Below are 16,853 nucleotides of genomic sequence, written 5' to 3'. Positions count from 1 at the left end.
AACTACTTGTATATACTATGTCTATATATTTAACAGACTATCGTAAAAGCCGTTAGAGACTACCACACCTCACCGGGACCTTGGTGCGATGTGGCGCACGCATCTATAGTGTGCAAGGTGGTCACCGTACGTACGTTAAGGACGCAGCTATAAGTTAGAGCGAGAAAGAGATATTTTCACCGCACCAATACGGCTTTTCGAGATATTCTCTTTCTCGCTCTCACTCGCATGGGTGTGACGCACCAAGATCGCGGTGCGGTGCGGTAGTCTGTTATGGCTTTTACATACGCCGCACCGCACCAAGGTCGCGGACCGATGCGGAAAATTGGCTGACCGTTTACCTTAAAGATTCGACATCATTTAACATCCTCATAAGAACAATTCTCGCCCTACGTGCTTTTTGAAGTAATTAAAGATGCTTTTCCACACCGTTTTGTATGGTTTATGGTGGGCTACAAATTCTGTCCCTCACTGGCGCACGCGGTAGGCCACTTCTATAGGATCCTACCTTGTGCCAAAGCAACAATAAAATAAACATGTGTCATCTTGATGAGTACGATGTGGATGACACCATGACATGTTTGTCAAACACAATGTAATTTTATGTTGTTTTAATAAAAAAAATATTGTGGTGTATGCATGTTACCGTCTCAAAACAAATATTTGAATGGATTGGATACCTTACATACCTATACATTGGATACAGGTTTGAGTTCAATTCAATCTCAAGTCAGAACAAAGGTCATGTGGTATATTTTTTCAAATTAACTTTTTAGTACTTTATCGGGAAAAAATCAAAACACTAAGAGCTTATTGCAAATCTGCAGCATGAGACGAATCCAATGACATATAATTTATTAAAATCGAACTATAACTCTAGATCTGATAGCCATAACAACTGCGTAATATATACATATATGTATGGATGGATAGTTACAGAAACTATACAATTACATATAAATTAAATATTATACGCAAATTTGTACTTCTTATTTAGTATTAAAAAAGGCATTGTTTTGATGAAACCATCTCTTTTTTCTGAATCACATACCGCAGCAGCAGCTTCACTGATAAATTTCATGCACTTTTCAGTTACCAGAGTATGACACTGAAAATATTAAATTTGCGGCAAAATTTTGTGATTGATTGCATCTGGATTTTCAATGCATTCTTTTGTTCTGGTTTGAACTGCCATCAGTCGGTAACGACTATAATCAGTTTTGCTGTATTAAATATAATTTTTGGGTTTTGGAGACCATCGTCCCACTTAACCACTGCTTTAATTTTCCACGATGTGCTTCCTTTTGAGTCTTTGTACTGTTTCAGTCCTGTCCAGTAATTTTGAAGCCAGTGGATTTGGATGCCTTGCCAGGCGCTCAATATAATTCTTAGTGAATTTTTTGATCTCTTCCTTTACGGTGGTCATGTTGAGATAGTCGTGCAGTTCATCGTTTCGAGTGAACCAGGGAGCGTTGGCAATCACACGAAGGATGGCGTTCTGAGCTCTTTGGAGGCACATTATGTTACTGTCGCTAGCAGTTCCCCATATTTGGATCCCATAGGTCCAGGTGGGTTTAATGATTGCGTTGTATAGGAGTAGTTTATTGTCCACTGAGAGGGTTGAGTTGCGTCCCATTAGCCAATGAAGATTTTTGTGCTTTAGGATCATTTCGTTGCGTTTGTGTTTTATGTGGTTTTTCCATGTAAGGCGCCTATCCAGATGAAAACCCAGATACTTGATACACTCGCAATGTGGCAGGACATCATTTCCAAGCTTGACGGGAGGGCAATCTTCTCTTCTTAGGCTAAAGGTGATATGGTTTGACTTATGAGCAACTAGCTCTTACGCGCCATTTAGTTAACCAGCTATGAGTATTATCCAGCAAAAGCTGTAGCTGTCTACTAGCTATTTCAGGTGATTTGTGACAGGAGAGGTAAGCTATATCATCTGCATAGGTAGCTACGGTAACCTGCTCAGAAGTAGGCAAATCATAGGTAAATATGTTATAGAGAGTAGGACCAATAACTGAGCCCTGCGGCACACCTGCTGTTATGTTATAAAAGCTGGATCTCGCATCTCCGTGTCTCACTTGAAAAATTCTGTCGGATAGGTACGAAGCTAGGATGTGAAAGAGCGAGTGGGGTAGTTTTTCTTTTATCTTGCACAATAGTCCCTTGTGCCAGACACGATCGAATGCTTGTTGCACATCCAGGAACGCCGCGGAGCAGTACTGTTTGTGTTCGAAACACTGACGTATTGCGTCATGAACCCGATGTACTTGTTCAGTTGTGGAATGTGACTTTCGAAATCCAAATTGGTGGGGTGGTATAACTCCACATTCATCCAAGTGAGACTTCAGCCGAACCAGAAATATTCTTTCCCACAACTTGGACAGCACAGGAGTCAGACTTATAGGACGATATGAACCAGTTTCGTGTGCCGGCTTGCCCACCTTGTGGATCATTATGATCTGCGAAACTTTCCACGACCCAGGAAAACATCCTATTCTGAAGATAGCGTTGAATAAGCAAGCGAGGAAGGTGATGGTTTTCCTAGGCAGTTCTTTAAGAATCTTAGGTGTGATTAGATCATACCCTGGTGCCTTTTTGGAGTTTAAGCTACGGATCATCCTTGAAATCTCCCTTGGCGACGTTGGTCTTATAGGCAAGCATAGTTGTAGGTCTTGGTTGAGTATCTTATCCAGTTCACTTTCGTCATTAAAACTTTCGTCACGGTTGGGCTGGAATACTTCCGACAAGTGTAATGCAAAGGCTTCTGCTTTTTCTTGGTCAGTTCTTGCCCAGCGGTTACCAGTTTTTATAGGAGGACAGTGGGATTGTGATTTATCAACTGTTCTGGAGGCTTTCCACAGTGAGTGTTGATTGCTGCCACTTGGTGACATCATTTCCAATGTGTGTTTCATATTATTGTTAGAATATTCTTGTAGCAGACTTTTAAGCTCCCTTGTTGCTCGATTGTAGTTTGTTTTATCGGCTGGAAGATGTGACTGTTGCCATTTTCTTCTTAAACGTCGCTTCTCTTCCAGTTTCTTTTTTATTTCTAGGGGAGGAGCACAGGTTTTATATGAAACTTGGTTGGGTGAGTTTTTCCAGGCAGCCACTTGAATTAAGTTTGTAATATTTAGACACGCTTCCTCTACATCATCACTCGATTTAAGTGAAAATTTCAGGTTAATATTTTCATCCAGATAGGAACGAAAGCCATCCCAATCAGTTTTACAGTTGTACAGGGACTCTGGTTTTTCGCCGCTGATCACGTTTGAATACAAATTGAGGATAACAGGGGTGTGATCCGATGACCCATCCAAACAAGTTTCAATGCTTGTGTAAAGGTGACTTAGTCCTTTGGCGATAAAAAAGTAAAGAAGATCTGGCATTCTATTTGGATAGTAAGGGCCAGTAAGTGGGGTTTCCGGAGGACCATGTCTGCAGTTTAATTTTGTCGACGCATTGTTTAAGTACTCGACCTCTTGTTACCGTGCATCGTGAGCCCCAGTATGCGTGCTTAGCGTTCCAGTCGCCACCGGCGATATAGCGATGGCCTAGTGTTTGGAAGTAATCGAGAAACATTTACTCAGAGATTCGATGTTTCGGTGGGCAGTAGACCGCAGAAAGAACAATTGGTTGGTCCTGCACGGTCCTCTAGCCTTATCGAGGTGGCTTGTAAGTGGTCAGTGGAGTATGCTTCCAAGAGGGAATGTTTCAAGCATGACCTGATCACGATGGCCGTTCCTGCATGCGCTCTGCCGTCCGGATGGGGAGTTATATCAGGCCTCCTTCAATCGCTCAAAGCCACGCGCTATATGCCTACCGCTCGGCGTATCGTCCACGATATAATCGACAGAGGGCCGCCGAACGCCCGCCTGAGCGCTCGCACCGCACGTTTCCCGCGCTTACGCTTCGAAATGCCGAAACCACGTAATTATTGTGCAGTAGATGGGTGTCAAAGTCAAAAAACAAAAAAAAAATTGTCGTTTTTTTAGGGTTCCTTACCCAAAGGGTAAAAACGGCACCCTATTACCAAAGATAGATATAACTCCGTAATAGATGGATACAGTCTAAGGAAAAAACGTGCCTCGAAAATCAAGAAAATTTGATTCTCGTTCAGAGGGCGCTACTAGTTTTGGCCTACAGTCGTATAGATGGCGTTGACGGTTTCGTTTGTTATTTAACAATTTTAACGCATATCAGTGAAAGAACATGGGTCAAAATCATAAAAATAATTAATGCAAATAAAAAAAACAATTTATCTATATTTAAATACATTCTATCGTATTTTTATAAATCTTCATTTTTAGTTTTAAAGTGTGTCGACAGATGGCAGTGAATTTACTGGGGTTACAAAATTTACTATGACAGTACCGCTCTAGTATAAGTTACTCTATGCTATTACTAAGACTCCGCTGCCGCTGTCCGTCTGTCACCAGGCTGTATCTCATGAACCGTGATAGCTAGACAATTGAAATTTTCACAGATGATGTATTTCTGTTGCCGCTATAACAACAAATACTAAAAAAGGACGGAACCCTCGGTGGGCGAGTCCGACTCGCACTTGACCGGTTTTTTCATTTCCGAGAGACGAAGAAAGGTGAGTAGTATTTTTAAATGTATCTTTATGAATTTTGTCACTTTTCTTTGAACATAAGTAGATAAATCGTAAATTAAGGAGTTTTTTGAGTCCGGTATTATAAGTGTTGTTTTTAAATATTTGATTGACTAATATAAAATATGGTTGATTCGCAACATTCGTTTTATTACAATAATAACATAAGTAACAGTACAACCCTAGCGCATTCTTACGATGACGCGTTGGCACGTGGCTCGCACGGCGAGCAAGGCAGTCTCGACTCTTTGTGCGCATACTTATGGTACATTTCTTCTCGTCCTGAGCAGCAGGTATTATTATTAACATTTTGTAGGCTATTATAGAGTAGGTATTTTCGCTTTTGTATGGGAATGATGTATCTGTTACGTAGTAACTATTTATTAATCTGTGGTTATATACACTTGATGGCCTCTAAGGCGGAAAGAGCTGAGAGTAGTAACATGAGATTCTGACAGTAGTGCCACGTCAATTTTATTATCTGAAAGTATAGTTTCGAGTTCTAAGATATTTGGGGATAATCCGTTTATATTCCATATAGCTATTCGTAAGAAAATTATTTCTGAACTAGTTTGGAAATAAGTGTTGTCAAAAGTCCCATAAGGGAGCTTATTTGTTGTAAGAGTATGTCGAACTTTTCACTTTGTTTTATTAATAGTTGTTCTACCATAGTAGGTTGTTGATAGTGCATTTCAGTCTCATTTGGTAAATTTACAGTGGGTGGAAAATCAGGTCTTCGTCTAGCAGAACCTGAGTGGGTTTTAGGCGAGTTCTCAAGACCTGACGGAGGTTGGGGTAGTCTTGCGGCATTCACGATGCCGGGGGGATTTTCATCAGTGGCAACGCCAGGTGTTGGTTTACTAGGGCGCGATTTCTTTCGTTTTCTTTCAAGAATTTCTTTGTAAACCTGACAGCCTTTGTGGTTAGCTGGGTGGTCTTGGAGGCATAACGCGCATTTCGCTGGTGTTATCCTATCTTTTTTGGGACAATCAGATGACTTGTGTCCCAGAGCACACTTCACACAACGATACGGTCGCATACAGTAGTTCTTTGAGTGGCCATATTGTTGGCAGCGTTGACACTGGACTATTGTCGTTGATTTGCGAGGATCTTCTATTTTAATGCGTTGGTGGTAAATGTATTGAATTTTTTTGACTTCTTTATTGTTGATGCCAGGTTCTACATTAACGAAGAATGTGGAGGTTGGTATTTTGTCAGGGCCATATCGAGCGTTTATAATTTCTCCTTTTACTTTATTCCCAGAGTTCTCAATAGCTTCTATAATGGCTTCGTGGGGAGTTGTGTGGTGTAGGTTTTTTATAACAAAGCGGCTGCACTTTGTATCTTTTCTTGCAAATGTGTGGCCTATAAGACCCTTAGCTCTTAGGAGGTCAATTATCTTTTTATAGTTTTCGATAGTGTTGACAGTTATGCGAAGATTGTTTTTATTTTCTATTTTGTATTTATAATCTTCTGATTTAACTACAGTCTCCATCAGCTTAGTTAGTTCATTCAGGTCTTCAATCCCGTATACGATGTTTGGAGGTTTGCTAGGAGCCTTGGGAGGGGCTACACCGACCTGGTGCATAGGGAGTCCTTCAAATCTATTTTCGAGTGTAGTGCCTTCAGGCGAGGGGGGATCCTGACAAATTTTTCGTTTTTTTCTTATGGGTACGCGCTGCCAGCTTGGTGGTTGATTCTGACTCTTCGTTTCAGGCTCTATTAGAGTACTGTGTTGGGTAGATGAAGCATTCATTGAGGATTCGGATGATGATGCTGATCGAGGTCTGCTTTCAAAGAAGCTTTTATGGAATACTTGCTGAGTGTATGTCTTGCGACTGTCTTGCTTGTTGGGATTGGGTGATTGATTGTTGCTGTTGTTTAGTTCATTGTTAGGTTGATTGTTTGTTTGATTATTTTGTGTCATCATTTGGTTCCCACGAGTAGGGTCGATCTAAGTGGTCACTCACAGGGTAACGCCCATTCCTATGAGAAGGCTCAATACAACGACGTTGGCCGGGTCCGTCGAGGTTGGCGCTTGTGGCTGAATTCCCTTTAGCCATACATCCTTTCGGCACGGTCCACACCTTAGGATTGGGATAATTTTTTAGAGAGGTTTTCTTCCTCGTGACCCAGGCAACTAAGCCAAGGTCCCCGGCCTAACTAGGTTACGGGTTGTGAAAGTCATTTCCTACCTTCACTATTGGTAGCTGGCTAAGCCACTGGTCAGGTTAGTTAACCGCCGCCTGATGCTCGGCGTTGTTAATCATTTCGCACCACCCGGGGGACACGTGTAGGGTGGGCCTGGGAAAGGTGGTAGATCCTACGGACGCGAGTGACTCCATCCCCCGAATGCATCTTTGATGCAATCTTCAATGCATTCAGAAATAATTTCTGTCGACACATGTTTCACAAGAGGTGGCTGAGATAAAGAAACGGCATCCCAGTCGATCAATTTCGAAAAAAAAAAATGCCTAACGAGACTGTGTGATGCAGTTTCTTTTTTCCTTCGTTCCAGTATCTTTTTTTATTGAGATCTTAACAGATCTTGACTTGTCTGCAAGCATTGAGATTAAGATATTTTCACGATGACCAAAATAACCATTACTCTGAATAACAACAATCTTATTAATGAATCACTAACGAGAAAGCCAAAGCGGTGCAAATGTTTGGCACTATAAATGCAAAATGGTTGAGTTTTAATGGTAAACACGGTGGTAAATTGGTTTAATGGTAAAATGGTAAACCGAACTGGGAGTACGCCAGATTTCTGTCGCGTGGCGAGGAGGTAATTCGAGTAGGGGCGCGGCGGTGCGTGGCCGTTCTGTATGATAATGCTATTACTTATTCTGTGCCTCCGTGGCGACCTGACATATATACAATAGACCGACTGACTGACTGGCTGACTGACATACATATTTGGAATATTGGAACGACCCACATTTAAATTCAAAATTAGACATGACAATCACAAGACGGGTTGACGACCAGTTCACGACAGACATCGGACGACAACAGTTCATGGTCCGTCAACCTTTGTAAAAAAAAAATATGGAGACTCGAAGTAAGAAGAAAGTCCTCGACCCGCCCGCCCAGGAGCCGACGCCGCGCACCGGCCCCAGTACTCGTGCGCCTTCACCGCGGCCGCGCTCCGCGCACCACCGCGGTGAAAGTAAATCTATGGTGAAACTATGAACAAGCTTTTCCGCTGTTTGGACATATAGTTTGTTAAGCCATTTTAGGCTACACGCGCACTGCGGTGCGGCGAGTTGCGGGGCGTTTTTAAAAACGCAAAGGAAAAAAAAGCTGTGTGTCCAGTACGCGCACAGCGGTGACATATCCGCACGTTTTGCCATTCTAGTCCCAACTCAAGTTAAGAACGGACGTTGAAAATAGACTACTACGCTAGGCGACGACATGACCGCGCAACACCGTGTCGCGAGAACAAATGCGTCACTGGATGACTGCCGGCCGGTGTTCGCACGGATTTTATTCCGCAGTGCGCGGATTTATTCAATAGTCCATAGGATGCAGAAAATTCGTGCGGCGCCGCACCGCAACCAATCTGCAGCAAACCACAGATTTTAATCCGCATACAGATTATTTTCCGCAATGCGCGCACGTCAAGGAGGTTGCATACTTCACAGATTTTGCGGAAAAAAAACGCACGGCAGAAATCCGCAGTGCGCGCGTAGCCTTGTCGGTAGAAAAAAAGCGGAAAATTTTGAAAATGTTGGCGCGAAGGGTAATCTTCCCATAGACTTAGTGATACAGCTGAGGGATTTGACTAGCAAAATTTTAATCAGCAGTATACTTTGAAAGTTATTGAGGTGAACGGATAAAAAATATCTTCCGTCGCAAGTTTCTGTAGGCTGTAGACAGTTGAAATTTTCACAGATGATGTATTTCTGTTGCCGCTTTAACAACAAATACTAAAAACAGAATAAATAGTAGATTGTGTAACAAGGGAGCAAAATGACATATTTACGGCGTAGGCGTAATTGAATCCTGATCGAAGCAAAGGAGTCTATAATTGAATCCTGAGCGTAGCGAGGCATACTAACATAGAATCCTGAGCGTAGTGAGGGATTCAAGTGTTAACGCCCAAGGTGAAAATAATTATTCTACCATGTGACACATACTGCTTTTCACATCACTTATGAGGAAATTACATACATTAATTAGGTTTCAAAACATTATTATTTTAAGCAAAGATCGATACGGACAAAGTGCCAAAAATATGTATACACGACCTTAGTATAGGTACATTACATACTTCTGGCACTTTGTCCGTATCGATATTTTCAGACGTGACTGTACTGACAAATTAAAAGTACCTACCAAACACCTAAAATGATACAATGAAAATCAAGTACCTTATTTTTGTAGATTTTTCTGGTAACAAATTAGCTCTTACCTCTTTGAACCAAATCTTCGGAAGAACACTATGAAGAGTGATATCACTTATATTAAGATAAGATAAGATAAGATAATAATTTATTTCATTTCAATCTTAGTTGGTAAATACATAGTGGTCGAGTCCTCCTATTAGGTATGAAGTACCTGTATCAGGAGACCTCGCTCTTCCAGAATTACATTTTTTTTAAATCTATACTAAGAGAAGTATATTCTCTTTATTTATTCTTTTTCTTATGTTAGGTTTTTTATAATATGCATATAAAAGTAAAATATAAAAACACTTACAAAACAATACAAAATACATATAAACAAATGATAAAAAACCTAACCTAGGGTGCCGCCAGCAGCGGGGCAGGGCCCAAGCTGCCGGTGGTCAGGGCCGCAGAGAGAGGAACCGGCGGACTATCCGCGCCGTGTCCAAGATCACCGCCTTCTGCATCTGACCCTTGATCCAACCACCTAGCGAGAGTCTCTCAAGGTGTTGGTCACTTATATTTATTATTATAAAGTTATTGATTTAAACTAAGTATTTACAAATTTATACACAATTACACAATACAGAACCGCATAATTATGCTTTGTGAAATATTTTTATAAAAGTTTTTAAATATAAACTTTTTAAATTGCATAGACAAGTATGGCTGCGTTTAAGGAGACCTAAAATGTCAAAATAATAAAATTATTAAACTAATGTTTTTTTTAACGTTTCTTTGTAAATATTACGCTAATTAACCTTTTGGCCGCCAGGTCCGCAAAGTAAAAAGCGGTCTCCCTGACGCCAGAGATACATTCAAAGTTACGACCTGTGAAAAGATAGTGATTGCAAAATACGATATCGATGATGCCTATAACCCCATCCAAAAGTGTACCCGGGTGCCACTAAACGGCTCCTGGCTTTGGCAAATATTTATTAGGTATCTTTATAATGCTATAAATACATTTTAGAACCCAAACAATGTATTGAAACATGAATATTTTCCCACTCAACAATATCCGTGAGGCAACTGGCTCACAACACTACTTGTTTTTTAGACAGATAATGACGTCACACTTTGACGGCCCCATTATTGTTATTGTAGGGTTGGGAACCTTCACTCGCCGTAAAATTTTAATATCGGCATTTTTTAATACGAATTTGAAACTCAAAAATAAAAAACCGTTTGAACTTTGATTACCGACAAGGGCGGTCAGGACACTGATAAGCGCTCGTTTGTCAGTGATGTGCGAAACATGTGTCGATTATTATTACAAATGGAAAAAAAGCTATCGCTAGCCCTTTTTTTCGTGGAATGTGTACTTCCTGCACGTGGTAATTAAATATCTGAGTAGTTACGGTGATTTAGGATCACGGTTTTGAACTGATTATCAATAGGCTATTTGACTAATTTTAGAAAATGGTTTTAATTTATTGTTTATGACTTAATAATTACACTACATTGATATTTCCGTGAAATTTCCTGTATTAAATATAAAAAAACAATGTTAAAGTTTATTTATTTTGAACGCGCCTTAAACGCTGTTTTTGCAAAGGGGCTAATCACGTGACACGTGTGACGTCTAGGGCATGCAGTACCGGTTCCGGTTCCAAGAATTTCATTTCCCGGTTCCGGGCGGGACTGGAACCGGGAATCCCGGTTCTTCCCGGTTCTTAGTAATTTTAATTCTTTTTTTTTAAATGGTTATATAATGATGGAAACCCAATAAAACTTTATGAATCAGTTATGTAATGTAAGGTATAAATAATTAGTACTGCACTAAAATAATGATTTATATGTGTTGTAGGTATAAGTTAAACGGTATCAAGTTGTTAAAAGGAATGATTCGAAACAAATGACATAAAAATAAAACAAATCACTTTAGGCTTAATGTTTCTTTAATCAGTCTTAATCATTTTAAAGTAGGTATGTTTTATAATAATATTTTTGGTCCATAAAGGTCTATACCTCAGAAAATCAATAGCACATCAAAAATGTTTTAAACAACAATAAATCAACATAAAAATATATATATTTCGATTCAAAACTTAGTAAGTAACTTACTTAGTAAGTAAATAGTATATTATCATAGTTATTATGCCAGTTGGACCTAAGCGGTCTATTAGAAGTACTATTAATAAACGAAAACAAATCAAATCACTTATCATTATCACAATATAATTTACCTAAGTTAGATAGGTACTACTAAATTGTTTTGCGGTTGGACTCAGGCTAAGCTAACCCTGCACAGTGTTTGATAGCACAGAGTGCGCAAGTGTTCTTTTAAACGTCACAGTTTCATAGAAGTTTGACGTTTATGAACACTTCCACACTCTGTATTATCAAACACAGACTTGCAGAGTTGGCTTGACCTGACTCCACTATTATACGCTATACTTATATAAATAATTAGAAAATTATAAATCTCTTTGATAATAAGTAACCACATAATCAATATTTCTATTAGCTAAATCAATCACAGTTTTTTCCATTATAAAATAGTCTCTTTTATCACACTCATTTTTTATCACAAGTCTTATAACATTTAACAATAATCGTAACTTAAATAGAATAAAAGTCATCACTGCTATTTATTTGCATTTTTTTCTTGGTAATACGAGCGAAGAAAGCTTATAACATCTAGTTCTTAATCAGTTGCAAGTGTAATCTGCCGATGAAAAAATTCTAAATCATATATTTAACCTAACAATACAAGTTCAGAAAATAAAGTACATCAATTTAGCTTACCGTTAGTAGATTCAGGAGTTTGATCCTTTTCTCTTTACTTCACATTCACAAGTACAACGTACATACACCAAAACGTCTAAAACCACAATCCGTAATCCGTAAGTCGTAACCATTCACGACTCCATAAAACACAAACGAACGACCGTTTAACATGAATGTTTCTTTCTGTCGAACTAAAACAATTGCTAAAAAATAATGCCATGCATGCGGCGAAATGGCACGAGTCGTTATCTTATCTCTCGGTCACCAGGTGCGAATGAATAATATAGGATAAATTCTGGTATGAGTTAGAAAAGGAAGATGTTTTACGCTCGCAATACAGTCATGTTGATCTTTGCAGATGCAACATTGCGAATTCATTAAATACTAAACGCGTTATTATCGCAAAACGGACAGAAATAAATTGAAAAATAAATAAATCGAATATTTCGAAAATAACTGGGAATTCCCGGTTCCGGGGCTTCAGTACCGGTTCTTTTGAGACTACAAAATTCCCGGGAATTCCCTAGTGACGTCACGCGCCAGTAAACTCAGTTAATGACTTTAGTTAATCTTATGGTTTATGTGCATTGAATTCATTATTTCACTGTAAAATGGTATATAATTGGTGTATAGTGCCGCAATGTTCAAGTACGACTATAAAAAATCCAGAGAAATCGTTTGTTTCCATTCGTTCCATTCCAACGAATCCCAAAAAAAGAAAAATGTGTTTAAAACTAGCGCGAAGAGACCCAAAGAGCATTTTAGCGCATACAAATGTTTTTATGTGTGAAGACCACTTCGATGTAAGTAATATTTAACTGTAAATAAATATGGTAATTAAAGCAGCGGATTTTGTTATTTAACGAAACAAGATCTAGGTATTTAATGTATTACTACATAACCTCATAACATAGTTCTTTCAGCATTAGTAGGTAGTTAGTAGCATACTTTTTCTTTCAAACTAAAGTGCAGTATGGAGATACTATTCTCGTATCGTATCGTATATATCGTCGTCGTATTCGTATCATCGAAATCGAAATATTCGTAAATAAAAAAAATTCTACGTATACTCACACAGCTGTTTTTACATTTCTAAGTTCCGCAGCATAGTAATACGGATTATCTTTAAAGAAAAGTGCAACCATTAATGCGTCTATGTCTGGTAGGTTGCCGCTATCAGCTTTCACATATTTCGGCTTCATTTTGAGATTCTTATGAATATTGTGCCACTAGACATACGGATAAATCGGAATATATCTGAAAACTGTGTAACAATAACTAAAATTAACTAAATACAAACAAAACAGTTAAAACACTCAAGACAATCAAGAATGTTTACCCGCGTGTGACGTCATCCGAGCGTTGACCAATCACAGAGCGTTCACGTCCCTGATGAAATTTCAAAAAATATAAAATTTTCTTTCGTTTATTTTCCAAAAAATAAACATATTTTACATTCAAATATAGTGAAATATACTTTATTAGTTTATTACCTTTTAGGATGACAGCAATTCGTTATATATTTTTAATGTTGTTAAATACCCTATTATATTGTCAGTTAACTTTATTGTTTGGCTGGCACCTCCCTATGCGACGGCTGTGGCCGACATAGGCGTAGAGTGCAGCGCAAATTACCTAGTCGGCTCATAAGTTCTGTCATATACATAGTATCAAATAAAATCAAAAGTTTAAGTTTATTCCGTATAATTTGTACAGCGTTTGAAAGCTTATAAACTAGAGAATCTAAATGTATAACATTTATTCAAAATGACCGCCATAATTATCTACACAGGCTTGAAGTCTTCGTGGCCAGTCGTCAATGGATTCACGCACCACTTTCATGTCGATATTGGCCACTGCCGTAGCAAGAGATTTTTTCAGCGAGTCTAGATTTGCATGAGGTTTTGAGCACACCTTTTCCTCTAAATACTGCCATATTTTATAGTCTAAAGGATTAAGATCTGGGCTAGAGGAGGGCCAATCTTCATGCCGTATAAAGTCGATTTTATTGGAGGCGAGCCAGGCTTGTGTAGACTTTGCCTTATGGGCTGGAGCAGAGTCCTGCTGGAAAACCCAATGCTGGTTTAGAAACATCGTATGGGATAGTGGTTTCACAATATTAGTCAACACCGTGTCTTGGTACACTTTGGCACTAGTTTTTACTCCTTTCTCACAAAAATGCATACTAGTGACGCCCGCATAAGAAACTCCCAGCCAAACCATCACAGATGAAGGGTGATGACCTCTTTGAATACGGGGAATGCTATTAGACGCTTCTTTACTATTGCGAGCGTACACTCTATCATTTTGTTTATTACAGTTTTCTTCTATGTCAAAAATTTTCTCGTCCGAAAACAGTATACAACGGTGCTTATTTTTAGCGTACTTCTTCAATAAAGCTTTAGATCTTTTAAGCCTTAAAGCTTTAAGCCGACCATTGAGAAGATGGCCAGTTTTTCGTTTATAAGCACGAAGTCTCAGGTCTTGATTAAGCACTCTTTTCACCGTGTTTTTGCTCAAACCCATCTGGAGGGCCATAACTTTTTGTTTCCTAGCGGGATTTCTGGCAATGCGTGCCCTAATTGCTTGTACAACCGCTGGAGTCCTAGCTGTACGCGGACGACCGCTTCTTTTCTTGTCATTTAAACTAGAGACCTCACTGTATCTTTCTATGGTACGATACACAAACCTTAGAGAGAATTTTAAATTTTCAAGTAGCTTAAAAATTTTAGTCGGCGAGTGACCATAACGATATAGTGCAATTATTGCGGTACGGCTATCTTTAAGCGTCCACTCCATGTTGAAGAAAACAGAAAATTGCAAAATTATACTACTCAAATATTTAATAAAGATTCGAAATTCAAATGCAGAACGGTTTTTGTTTTAGGAGTTCCAAATTTAAATTTTAAAGGCCAGTGACAGAACTTATGAGCCGACTAGGTACATAGACAATAATATGACTTTTTTCGATATTCCTGTTTTACATATATAAATATTGAAATGATTTATTTCATGTTCTGTAAAGGATAATTAAAAAACAAACGTCAAAATACTTATAAAGTTTTTATTGAGCCTAAAATCGATGCAAAAATATCTGTCGGCTGTAGCCGTCGTGTTGTCCATGGCGCGACTTTTTGATGTCGGCCACAGGCGCCACAGCTGACTGGCGGTCAAAGGGTTAATTAATTTACTTAATTTATATATGCTATTAATTAATTTAAAATGCGCTAATTACATTTATTGTTTAACAAAATATTATTTAAGTTAGAAAAATTTTATGCACGTAATCGATTATAATAAAGAAATTGTTATCGATTATATGCATACTAATTTCATGTCTTTGTGTCAATATTTCATACTGGCAACAAAATGTCCTTGAACGGAAAAGTGCCACTTTGATCCCACCTAGCAGAGAAGAAAAATCCAGTTTCCAAATAGGTGATGTGAAAATAAATATTAAAGTGAGGCTCCCATACAACAAACGTGGTCTTTTTTCCGTTTTTTGCGTAATCGTACGGAGCCCTTCGTGCGCGAGTCCGACTCGCACTTGGCCGATTCTTTAACTATTCATAAGCGCACTGTAATATGCCTACTTGAATAATAAACTATCTTTTTCTCAAAAATGGACGGCAAAGTCGACGTTGCCGGTTAAAAAGTAGGTCGCGAAGTGCGTTGTTTATGGTCAGTCAAAAAATTAAAAAGTTAAAAACATTGCAGTCTCGATTTCGGGACTGCAATGTTGCATACAAATTCCATTATTTGTCGAGTTCCAAACTTTTTAAAAGTTGAAGTGGCCAATCAAATGCAGGCATAGGTCCATTAAACAGCCAAACAGATGATCAGTACTTATAATTATAATGTTGGTACCGCGACTATTTAGGTGTCTCAAATAAGTTGGCGTATTTTTAGCAGAAAAATACACTTCTATTTTTAATTAAAAAAATAAAACGGCGGCAAAGCAAATCTTATTACTTTTTTCTGTGAAAATATATACATAAGAACGTTGCTTCTGTAAAATATTTCTATTATATTTGTATTTATTGCGCCATTTTTGAGAAAAGCACTATATATGACTCGGCTGGAAGGCTACTTGCTGGCTTCGGATTCAATTAAACGGACTCCCAAGGTCGTCCGTTTAAAACGAATCCTCAGCCAGCAAGTAGCTACTTCCGAGCCTCGACAATAATGTACTATATCTTATCTTTATTCGTGAAGGATTATTTCCCAGTTATTTACAGTGACAAGTGGCAGTGATTCATCCCAATACTGGTAACAGGCGGGGTTTATTTACCCCACTTGTGGTGGGGACTAATAGCAATGGGCCGTTATAAATGACAATTATAACATGCTCACAACAGAAGGTTTGGTTTTTGTTTACAGATTGCACCTGCTGCAAAAAAGCTATGGGACAAGGGGCCGGGTGCCGGTGGAGACAGCAAGGGTCCACCACATCTTCCTCCATTGCAACTAAATCCTGAGCAAATGTGGCGCGATCCGACATGGTCAGCTCAAGGTCTGTAATATTTGTACACGTTATTATTGATATTATATTCACTTTATTTTTGTTCAATTTTAAGCTTAACGCACACTCGGGCCCGCGGCGCAGTGTGAATGCTGGGCCAAGGGTCCTACGTAGTCTGTATTAAGGTCTATTTTAGTTGTAATAAAACACGTGCGACCGCGCGCGCCCGTAGCACGCTCGCGCATGACCAGTCCCGTGAGTCCCGCGCCCGTGGCTTGTGTGTTGATGCTCCTATAAAACTTATCTGAAGACGTGCCGCGGGCCCGCTTCGTCACGCGCACGCCTGGCCTGCCCGTGTGTGTGCGTGAAGCTTTAGGGTAGTAAATAGGGTGTTGCTTATTTTGCCGAAGGTAAAATTTTCTATGTCTCACCAGCACCACAGATTAATGAATAGTTACCACGTAACAGATACATCATTCCCATACAAAAGCGAAAATACGTACGCAATACGTAAGAAATGTATAGACGGAGAGCAGGTAGAATTTTGGAGTAGGTCCTTGAGGTAAGCTGGAAATTTGCCTGATACTTCTCCTATCATACCCTAACTCATCACTGCAAGTCAGGCTGCAGGGTAGCGGGGCTA

At 39.1% G+C, this 16,853-nt stretch overlaps 1 protein-coding gene across 5 annotated transcripts in view; it reads left to right on the top strand.

Moving 5' to 3' along the window:
• LOC134754820 (maternal protein pumilio) overlaps nucleotides 1-16,853 on the top strand; it is a 528,457-nt gene that overhangs the window by 39,152 nt on the left and 472,452 nt on the right. For all 5 annotated transcript variants that reach the window (XM_063691211.1, XM_063691209.1, XM_063691208.1 and 2 more), the window contains one exon: nucleotides 16,129-16,261. In XM_063691211.1, the coding sequence (XP_063547281.1) occupies nucleotides 16,129-16,261 (133 nt within the window). The remainder of the gene's footprint in view (nucleotides 1-16,128; nucleotides 16,262-16,853) is intronic.

This window comes from Cydia strobilella, chromosome Z (genome assembly GCF_947568885.1).
Source record: "Cydia strobilella chromosome Z, ilCydStro3.1, whole genome shotgun sequence".
Lineage (NCBI taxonomy): Eukaryota > Metazoa > Arthropoda > Insecta > Lepidoptera > Tortricidae > Cydia > Cydia strobilella.
The sequence above is the reverse complement of the archived record's forward strand: the minus strand, read 5'-3'. Positions and strand labels throughout refer to the sequence as shown.